The sequence below is a fragment of the Metopolophium dirhodum genome, chromosome 5, assembly GCF_019925205.1.
Source record: "Metopolophium dirhodum isolate CAU chromosome 5, ASM1992520v1, whole genome shotgun sequence".
In the NCBI taxonomy this organism is placed as follows: domain Eukaryota; kingdom Metazoa; phylum Arthropoda; class Insecta; order Hemiptera; family Aphididae; genus Metopolophium; species Metopolophium dirhodum.
This window is the reverse complement of record NC_083564.1, coordinates 16,292,208-16,303,549: the sequence shown is the minus strand read 5'-3', so window position 1 is coordinate 16,303,549 and position 11,342 is coordinate 16,292,208. Positions and strand designations below refer to the sequence as shown.

At 30.8% G+C, this 11,342-nt stretch overlaps 2 protein-coding genes across 2 annotated transcripts; both read right to left on the bottom strand.

Annotated features, from left to right (window-relative positions):
- Positions 1-551: 551 nt before the first annotated feature.
- LOC132945562 (tigger transposable element-derived protein 4-like) lies at positions 552-2,012 on the bottom strand. The gene has a single exon (XM_061015336.1). The coding sequence runs from the start codon at positions 2,010-2,012 to the stop codon at positions 552-554; it is 1,461 nt and encodes a 486-aa protein (XP_060871319.1).
- A 3,635-nt stretch (positions 2,013-5,647) lies between these two features.
- On the bottom strand, positions 5,648-9,108 carry LOC132944421 (uncharacterized). The gene is made up of 2 exons (XM_061013741.1): positions 9,018-9,108; positions 5,648-6,024 (listed from the first exon to the last, which is right to left on the bottom strand). The coding sequence occupies exons 1-2, from the start codon at positions 9,106-9,108 to the stop codon at positions 5,648-5,650; spliced, it is 468 nt and encodes a 155-aa protein (XP_060869724.1).
- Between the last annotated feature and the right edge of the window lie 2,234 nt (positions 9,109-11,342).

Sequence of the window (11,342 nt, the reverse complement as noted above, 5' to 3'; positions counted from 1 at the left end):
ATTCGCCTTGGTGTTCCAAATGACATTACAAATAACTGTAGGTTAGTCACTACTCCCTCTGTGCCACAGCTCTTCACTGGATATAGCTTAACATATTTGGTTAAATTGTCAATCAACACCATAATATGACTGTTACCTTTTTTTGACTTCACAAATGGACCAATGTGATCAATGTTGATCACCTCAAACGGTCGTTTACCTGGGGTAATGGGGTGAAGCTCACCAGGCTGTCTTCCTCGGGGGGTTTTAATTAGTATGCACTCAGGACAGCAATTAATGTGCAAATTCACGTATCTGCGCATCATTGGGAAGTACAGTAGAAACCGTTTATAATGACGTTCAAGGGACCAAAGAAAATAGGTCATAATAACCGGTTGTCATTATAACCAAAATTACGAAAAAAAAATTGTAACTTCAATACATATTATTATTATTATGTATTTATTTATGCAATGTATAATATAGAAAAAAGTAATAAAGTAAGTAATAAAATAAGTAAAAAACATTTAATTATGTACACAAATATGCATTTAAATTAATTAGTTCAATTATTATTTAAAGAAATCTGTTATTTTAGATTGAACTTTGTTAGTATAGAATTCACGCTCTATTTTTTTTTCTAGTTCTTCAAAATTTATCTTTGGACTTACGTTATTCAGAGCCATATAATTTGCTAACATCTTTGCTGCATTGAACACTACATTAATAGATAAATCTCCATCGGGAGTATCAGCTTCTTCACTATTATCGTCTTCCTCAGGTTCTTCGGGTTGGTTAATCAATGAAGAAATAATTTCTTGATCACTTAATGGTTCTGAAGTTAGCACATCATTATCAAAGTTAACATATTCATTTATGCTTGGGAAACTTATGTCTTCTTCTTGTTCTCCTTGGACAGTTTGTTGTGGTATTGCATTATTGAAACCAGCGTGACGAAAATAATTTCGTATTGTAATCTCTGATACTTTTCCCCAAGCTTTAAAAATCATTAATATACCATCTAATACGCTGATATTCGCTTCAATTTTATTTTCAATATTATTGATCATATTTAGCACCAAACTTTTTCGAAAATAAGTTTTCATACATTTTATTACGCCTTGATCCATTGGTTGAAGAACAGACGTACAATTACTGGGTAAAAATACAAGTTTAATATTGCGTAATGCTACAGTGCAATGTGCTGGACAGTTGTCAACTAAGAGTAAAATTTTTTCTTTTTTTCTTCCTAACTCTAAATCCCAATTTAATAAAATTTTAGACCATAATTTTGCGGTCATCCAAGCTTTGGAGTTAGATTCATATGTTACCGGTAGACAGTCACTATTGATGTTTTTGAAACATCGTGGATTACGGGATTTTCCAATTATGATCAGTTTCATTTTTTTACCAGTCATAATTGCTGAAACTAAGACAGTTAGACGTTCTTTGGACATTTTACCACCTGAACATTTTTCTCCTTTAAATTTTAATGTTCTGTTAGGAAGCATTCTGTAAAAAAGTCCAGTCTCATCTGCATTATAAATTTGGTCATCTGTGTATCCTTCTCGTAATTTAGGCCATACTTTTTCGAGCCAATTTTGTGTTATTTCAGTATTGACCGAATTTGATTCTCCGCTTATTGTTGAAAACACAATATTATGCCTCGCTCTAAATCTTTGAATCCAACCAGTGGAACAATTAAAATTATGATTACCAAGGCCTTCAGCTAATTCATTGGCTTTCTGTTGAAGAATTGGTCCATTAATTGGAATGCATAGATTTCTTTGATTTTTAAAGCATCGTAATAAAACATTATCTAAATCTGTATGTGTACAATTTCTGAGTTTCTTAACTGATAATTTTTCATTTTGAAACTCTTGTTCGATTTTGTCTTGAGCTTTCCATATGTTGGAAATTGTAGAGTGACCTACGCCTAATTTATTAGCTATGTTGGAATTTTTTTCACCTTTTTTTAAACGAAAAATGACATTTGCCTTTTCTTCGATGGTGAATTGCTTTCGTTTGCTCATTTTACAATATCACAATACAATTTAACACGCGAACACAAAACACATTTAACCGCACGACGATTACCCGTACACTGACGATAAAATAAAACTGACGACTAAACAACGATGAAATTATCGGTATTATCGGTATTGTAATAGTACCTTCGATTAAGTAAAGTCATTATAGATAAAATATTTTTCCAATATAACAAAAAATAACTGTCATAACATCCGTATAGTCACTATACAGATGTCATTATAATCGATACAAATTAGTACATACAATATAGGAGTTTTGCCGGGACTTGCAATCTAAGGTCATTACACCCATTATGTCATTACAACCGGTGTCATTATAAACGGTTTCTACTGTAGGTATAAAACAAAAATAATTAAATGTATAATAATTAAGTAACCATAGAAAGTGTCATCAATGGGTGTCACCTTTCGTTAAAATATTGTTACCTGTCGTATTTGTTACTTATAGCCTATATTCTTATTTTATCTAATGATACAGATTGTATATTGCTTGTAAAAATAAAAAAATTAACAACATATATAAAGACTATTATTACAAAAGGAGCAATTTCATATTCATTTGCAAAATGTTTTCTAAATGTTTATAAATAAATATATTATTTTTAGTATTTTTGAAATCCTGGGAAACTGCAATTGACATTTTCCATATGGGACATGTAATTAGATGGCTGTTTGATGTAGGTATTGATTATATACTAGACATTAGAATCATTGATTTTAAAATTAATTTCTAAATTTATGTCTTTTATACTCGGTTCCTCAAAGTTACATTTTAAATACCTGCAGATAAATTTATAATATATTTTTATTTCTTAATATTTTTTACTTAACTATTGTTTGAATTCAGCCATTTTATCCAAAGTTTTACTTTTAATCATTTTTTAAATTTTATTTTTGTACTTAATTTTTTCAATTTTTTTTTTTTTAAATTGTAATATAGTTGAATACATATGTTAAGAATTTTGTTTTGTTTTTCAGATAATTGTTTTGTAAGTTGTTTTTCATTGTTATTTTTAATATATGTATGTTTGTAATTTATTTTTTTCAAATTTATTTTGGAATTTAAATATATTTGTTTGTATTAATGAATTTTTCAGTAGTATATTGCCTTTAATATTTATTTTGAAATTAGAATATTTTTCTAGCTTAGTTCTTATCTATTTTATTGTTTTATCATTTGAAAACAAACATTTGGAAAAAAAAATTGTGCGTTAAAAAAATAAGCGCAGATGAAGTGAAAATTCTTTCAGTCATTAAATTAATAGAATAAAGAATAGGTTTGCAATGGAATAAAACCGTAACCGTGACCGAACAAAGTTATAGGAATCATTTCTTTAAAAATGTTGTAAATTAACTTTTTACTTAACTTTAATTAAATGCCTGCGGTGCACATTTCAGCACAAAATATAAATAATTAATTGTAATACATTTTACCAGTAACTGCTCCTTCTTTTCTCACACCTTCAACGGATGCGTCGATTATTATATCTATTTCCCGTTTAGGTTTATGATTAGGTAGTGATTACATAATGTTCTAAAGTTAACAGAAAAATTGTTTGTAAATAATTAAAAGTAAATGTCTGTAGGAGGTAACCAAAATAAAAAATGTCCACAGCAAACTTACTAGTTAGGTATTAGCAAAAACGTCGGGGCCAAAATCACAATCATCAGATACTTGAGTTTTTGATTTCCAACATGATGACGTCACTTTTGGTCAACGAAGTGAAATCTGAAGGTCACAAAAGCACCACGAAACGCACCCTCGGATGAGTCGGATGTACCTAAGGAAATACACATGAAAATAATAAATAGTAAATTTTATGTGAGACACAAAAACGACAGCGTCAAGTGATGAAAAAACATAAGATCAACCTCGAACGTTACAAATTAAACCGAAAAAAACCTGGTTCCTGGTGACACCACCGATTTGTAATTGGAGGTCCACGACTTTCCGGAAGCCGGAAGCTGAATCTGTACCCGGGACAGCGTTGATCCTCCGACGATGACTACAACTAGTTGACGAGGATGAGATGCAAGACTCCGTGGTCGACTGTAACACGGCTTACGCTCTACGTCGACCACAGCTGAATGACGAAGACGCAAAAACTACAGCGTCTGATGTCACAACAAGGAGACGAGACTCCTACCACTGCAGCTTGAGCGACGATGATTATATTAACCACGTGTAGGACTGTATGTCTGTACGTATGTGACTCTGTGCGTGGCTAAATATAATTAGCCATGACTCTGTGTAAGAGCAGCGATTCTTTAATTCTTGGCGTGTCGTTGTCTCGTCGATGGTGAATTCGGTGGTTATAATTATTATTACTACTATCGTATGGCATTTAACAATTAATATTTACAACACAATAAAATTATAAACAAGTAAACTTTATAACGATAAACGATTCGGTGGTGTAGCGTATACACAGATATATTAAAATACTAAGAATTTACATTTTTTGGAGTTTTTTTTTTATGAAATGTTGACATTTTTATGCTCAACGTGTTGGTGAAATCAGAATTTACTTATCTTACTTAGGTAATTTTTTGTTTTGTTAATAAAAACGTAAAACCTACAATTCATTTTTACTTGATGTATTAACAAAGACATTAAAAGTAAGTAAGATAGGTAGGTGAATTCTGATTTCTGCAACACGTTTAGCATCAAAAAATCGTTTGGGAACTGGGAAGAAAACTACACTTGTTCCTAAAGTTTTAATGCGTATACCACCACATAGAACCAAATAATAAATCTATTCCACGGTCTTAGAATACCGTTATTATGACAAAATAGTATAATATATATAAAACTATTTTGTCATCACCGTGATCTATTCTGTGGTATTATCTATATCACATATTCACATAGAGTAATGTAATAATACTATATGTCACAAATATGCCCATTACTCTATACCCTAAACGTAGTATCAGATCACGATGTAGAATTGTAGAATATCGTCAAGGTTTTTAATTATTAATTATTATAATCTATAAACCTTGGATCATCGAGGAATGGGACAGTTGGGTCCACGGTCTTAGAAGATAAGGTCCGACAACTACTCCTTATCAGTGGTCCGCTTAATGGGGCAGGATTAGTTCAAATTTGACTCATGAGCGCGGTACGTTATACTTATTTGAGGTTAGAACCTAACTTTAATATTTTGGCTCAAGATTCCGCCAAAATACAAAATCAACCATTGAACCACGGGTTATATGGAAATAATAATGTTATTTTAATATAACCCGTGGATGAACAATCACAAAATAAATTATATCTACATACCAATTCAGTGTCTTAAAAGATTTTTTTTAAGACGGTGTACCAATTGCATTATTTTTGCCTTTTGTTTTTTGTTCTAATTCAATTGTTGTTTTAGTTACTTCAATATATTTAATTGTTGAGTAACTACATAGGCGGAAATCCATTAGAATTTCTGGGGGGGCTAAACTAAAATAAAAACTATATTTAAATAATTTGATAGATATCGAAAAACAAAAAAACACATTATGTCGCATATTTTGTTGAATTGAATCTGAAAGCATTTTATCAGCCTATAAGTATACATAAATACAACAAAAAAAGACCATTAAAAGAATAAAGTTTATTAAAATTATTGTAACACAATTGTTCTATATTTTCTTGCAAATTTGTTGATGATGGAGTCATTTTCAATATGTTTTACAATATCCTTTTCAATATTAAGTATTGAAATTGTGTTGAAACGATTTTGAAGCATAGAGGTTCTTAACCATGTTTTTAAGCGTCTCATTGCCGAAAAAGAACGCTCACATGTTGATGAACTAATTGGAAGAGTGATCGCCACTTGCAACAATTTGTACACATTTGGGTAGACTTGCTTTGGGACATATTTTTTTATATCTTCAAGCTTAAAAACATTTTTATCGCATGAACTTTTAATACAATTTTTGGCAACTGTCATTTCTGATCTTAAATCTTGTTTAGATATGCCCAACAAGTCCTGAAAATATTTTTTTGAAGTAAATCAATTTATTTATATCATGCACATTATTTAAATAGTATATACCTTATAATGTCCAATAAAGAATTTACTCTCATTAAAGTTTAATTTTAAGAAATTATCAACTGCAGAAGCCATTTGTAAGCTCTCAGTTGAAAATCTTTTTTCCATGTTAACTATAACAGCATCCACAATTTTGAAATAAGCATTAACTCTAAAATGAGTTTCAACTGAGTCAGATTCAGTAGACTGACATTCTGCACCAGTGGTTGTTGACAAAACAAAACCTTTTTCTTTTTGATCCTAAAATAATAGGTACCTTATAAATATGCGCAGTTAAAATAATATTTACTTAAGATTTAAGAATAAAATAAAATACTTGCTTTCTTTTTCATAGGCGATTTCCAAAGATAAGTTATATTTTTCAGCAAAACTTTGAATGTTTTTCCATATCTCATTAAATCCCTCATTTGATCTTGCCTCTTTCAGACTTTGTATAACTCCTTTTATTATATCATTTGCCTTTCCCAATGTAGCAATCTTTTCTTGAAACTTATTACATAGTATGTTTATAGTTGACAATACATTATGTAAAATGAACAAGTGTACCAAAAAGGACCCATTTTCAAGGTTAGAAAGGATTCCTGAAATTTTGTTTAGTATATAAATTCAGATTAAATAATAATAAATAATTTTTTTAACCTATTGATTCATTAACACTTTTATCAACTTCTTTTTCAATTTCTTCTTTTAGTATATCAATAATACACCCATAGCTATTTAATACAGCTTCACAGTTTCTATATCTGCAATTCCATCTGGTATCACTCATCCGTATAATGGATTTATTTTTTATTAATAATTTTGCTTGCATATCAATTAGTTTTTATTTTTTTTTTTGGATGTGAAAAGTGAACATACAAAGCTTCCAAAGTATTAAATACATGTCTGGTTTCCTTTAGTAGTTATTAAATGTGTACATTAATACTTTGCAATTTATACCTACTGCTCAGTACTTATATTTACTTTTAAATGTTTACACATATCTATTATTACTAGCTTCATCCTATGTGCCATGTAATGTGTGAATATAGCATAGGGAAAGGGGTTTTTTATTTTTGCTTGAATACCATTAAATTTTCCTGCCATTACATTGGCACCTTCATAAGACTGGGTAACAATTTGAGCCTTATTTAAATTGCAGTGTTTAAAGTATTTAAGAATATGACAATAAAGACTTTCAGCATCTTGTTTTTCAAAAGTATCGATAAAACCTAAAAACCTTTCGGATAAATCTAATACAACTGTGTAACATATGCAAACAGCCATTTCTTTGAAAAATCTTAAAAAAATAAAAATATTTCTCTTCCAAACAATATTTAATACTAAAGGTAAAGACACCAGTAAATGCTTCTGAATAATTTAACCCTACAAAACTTAATAGGTATACAATTGAATAGGTATTACTTTGCTTCATCACACATCAACCCAAACACTCCAGTAATTTCAACTTCTTCTATTATTTTTTGCCTTACATCATCAGCACATAAATGTAATAACTCATCTTGCATTAAATGACTTGTGTAATTGGTGGGACTAGAATATATTTTATTAAATTCTGAATTATTTTTAGAGAGTAATTTACAAATTTCTTTAAAGTTTCCTGGAATGTTTATTTTTTAAATATTAACATAATAATAAACAGTAAAGTTATTAATAATTGTATGTAATAATTGTAATAACTTACCTTGGTTTAAGGAGTTTGAACTTTCATCGTGCCCCTTAAAGCCAAACCTTCACTAGCTAACAATAATGCTATATCAATAAGTGTACTCATATATTTTCTATTGCTTTCTACAAGTAATTTATGCTGGGTTGATAATTGGGCATGAACACTTCCTGTAATTTGAGTATTTTGATGAGCTTTCCACTTGGTCATGCATGTTAAATGAAATTGAATAAAAGAATGGGCTTCTAATTTACATGCTTTATTTTTCTTAGCCCCTCTTGACCCACTTAACTCTAAAATGAGGATAGCATACCCAATTTTTCGTTAATGAATAACATACATTTTTAATAAAAGTTAAATTGAATATTTATTCAAAGATTACTTTTTTCCAATTTTTAAAACCAGAGACAGTAAATACATCTTCATATTGTGTTCTACCATCACTAAAAATACGGCAAGCATAACAAAAAATAGCATCTAATGCAATACTATATTCAAGCCAATCATGTTTAGCAAAGTAAGATGAGTTAAAGCTGCGATTTTGTAAGCCAAATTTAGATTTTGGATAAGACTAGAGGAAATCATAAACCATAATTTAAAGATATTATTATTATTTAAATAGGTATAAAAAGTTAACTTACATTTAATATTGGCTGGGCCGGTCTAGAAACTAATGTTCCCAGATCATCCAAAATAGGCTTAAGTATTTGTATTTCCTTTTCAACCGTGGAAATACTTACACTCTGTAAAGGAATAGCTTTACGTACTAAATTCATGTGTTAGTGTATAAGTATTATTCTACTCGGAGAGGCAGTTCTCCTTGAGTTGTTATGATCTCCTAGACGTAACCTCATAGTTAGAAACCACATTCTATTTTGGAAAGCTAATCAAGGGAGCGGCCAACAACAAGTTATCATTACGAGGCGATGGTTGCGAGAATAACAACTTATTGAACCAGCTACATCTACCGCAAGGACGCCCCGTCCATGCACAGGATCCATCAAAAGAACCGACATCATATATAGGAGGGCTGGGAACACAGTTAAGACAGATGTACCTGGACCTAACCTACTACTACTACTACTACTATTACCACGACGATACTATACATTCCATTTTGTTCTAATAAAACATTGTATTTATATATCTAATTTGACTACTATTATTTTCAAATCATCTACATAGTGAATCCCTGAAGGGGCAGAACGTAACAACTCACTGTAGTGGTAGTTTCTGTAGCTGTTGTAATGGGCGTTGAGGTTAAACACAGTTGGTCTTTTAAAACAGTTGGTGATTCGTGTGTTAGATTATTTTGTTTTTTATTTACATTAAAAATATCATAATATGTAGTTTTTTTAGACATTTTATTATTTATTATTATTTTATTATTAAGGCTCACCAACGGTTAAAGAACATTTTAAAAATACGAGGTATAAAAATATAAAATAATTAGGGAGTAGCCAATATTAAAACAGATTAACACATTAGTTATAACGGCGGTGGCGGCGGCGGACTCGTTTACAATGCGACGCGTGTTACTACGTGCGGGACTATGCTGCGATTAAACCGTCAGTTACTGACGGTTTAATTTTTCTGATATATATAGATGCGAGATAACGCTCTCGATTGTTCTCGAATAATCTTAAAGATATTATGACGTTATCGATTATATAATGTTTCTCGGAGGTTCTCGATAAGCACTAACGTACGACAACATTCGCGAATAAGTACTGTACAATTAGTAAATATATATATCATATATTTTTACATAAAGACGACAACATTTTTTTTTGGGGGGGGGCTATTACAATATTTGGGGGGACTAAGTCCCCCCAACCCCCCTACCCCATTTCCACCTATGAGTAACTATGCCAAACAATATTTGTTTATTTGGTTGCAATAATAATAAAAAATTATCAGTGTTTACCATTCCGAAAGACAAAGTCCTTAAAAATGAATGGTTGAAATTTCTTGAGGTTGACAATATATTGACAGTAATGTTATTTGTGAAAAACATTTCCATATTCACCATTATTTATGTCGTTCATATCAGCTGACAGGTAGTACTCAATTCATAATTTTGTACAATTTTAAAGTAAACATTTGAGTTAAGCTGAATTTAACCTAAGTAGATACTGTGAATCTTATGTATTGTTATGGACGTCTCCAAATCCGAGTTTGTTCGCTAATAAGAAATACGTGGTGTAGGAGTTATCACTAATACTTTATTAATATAATCAGTTGTACAGAATACTTAGATTTAAATAATTAGAGTTAAAAGATTAACAGAGGTTCTGCTCGATGGTCTGACAGTACTACACTAACTCTTATACAGACAGCGAGACACGGTAGGGGCTCGCTCGGGCTCAAAACTGTCCACACAGCGAATTTCCTTAGCCCGTGTGACTCTGCCTGTTCACATATTAATATGCTTACACATTTTTCTATATAATACTATTACTATATATTATACTGCATATAGCATACAGACAGGGGTTCACAACACCCCCCGGACTACATGAAACATGGGGGTCTAATGATCACCACGTTTCACTTCATCCGTGAGTTCCGATGCTCTGAAGCTTTTAGAATTTGTAGAGGAGTGTATGGGTTGCACACACTCTGCTACTTCCGGTCTGTAGAGTCGGGGTAGATTACACTTATATTTAATCAACATGTACAGACTTACTGCTATTATTAAAATGACAATAATATAAACTATAATAAAATGATGGTCTGGATTTACAAATATTTTGGTATCGTTGTACATTTTAGATAATTCTTTCAGTTTTTCGGCATCTTCAGCTAACTGATTAAAATTTTTAAAATATTTATTTGTATCTATTTGCTCGGGGACATGACTGTCAATTAATTCTGGTATTTTTAACATTGCGTGCAGATTTGGATTTTCTGGAACGAAATCTTTATGAATTTCTGATGATAGGGTTCTCGATGTTGTTAAGATCAGATTTTCTGTATATATAACGCAATTATCGGAAATTTGAATTTTTCCTGTACCCGTTAGTAGAATTCTGCTAGAGTTTTGTGAGCATGTTACTGTCACTGCCTGCGAAATGCATAATATAACCACGCGTTTTGCAGATAAAGCTTATGCCAGATTGTAGTATTTAGGCTTAGATATTTGAAATTACACGCTCCTATCGTTTGATACGGGGAATTGTACAAAGATACCTCACAATTTTCCTGGTGTATAAATTTACTGATTGCCTCAGGATTTACACATAACTTAAAAGAGAACAATGTTTCACATTTTTCATACTGATTTTCGGTTAGACTAAAATTATATTCATTAGTATCGCTTATTGCCAAGTACTGAGCTTGTGGTTCAATGATTACTATATTACTGTAGTAAGCCAGTTACTACTTAACAACACCATTGTAATATAATAGTAATTATACTATACTATAGATTAGCTATACTGTAATTCGGCATAAATCGGATATTAGAAACGGAAATAGGATTTCCTACTGTTTAGCATGAGAAGACAGGCTCACTGAATAATATAATTACTCGGGGAGTCCTGTGAACGACAATATTCAAATATAAAAATATAAAATAATGGTTAATTTAATTAC

Bases quoted from the DNA above. Each gene is read 5' to 3' on its own strand.
- LOC132945562 (XM_061015336.1), bottom strand. From the start codon at position 2,012: ATGAGCAAACGAAAGCAATTCACCATCGAAGAAAAGGCAAATGTCATT.
- LOC132944421 (XM_061013741.1), bottom strand. From the start codon at position 9,108: ATGTCTAAAAAAACTACATATTATGATATTTTTAATGTAAATAAAAAA. The intron at 6,025-9,017 runs AACTGTGTTTAA...CTTCAAAAAAAT, and splicing joins ACCAACTGTTTTAAAAGACC to ATTTTCAGGACTTGTTGGGC.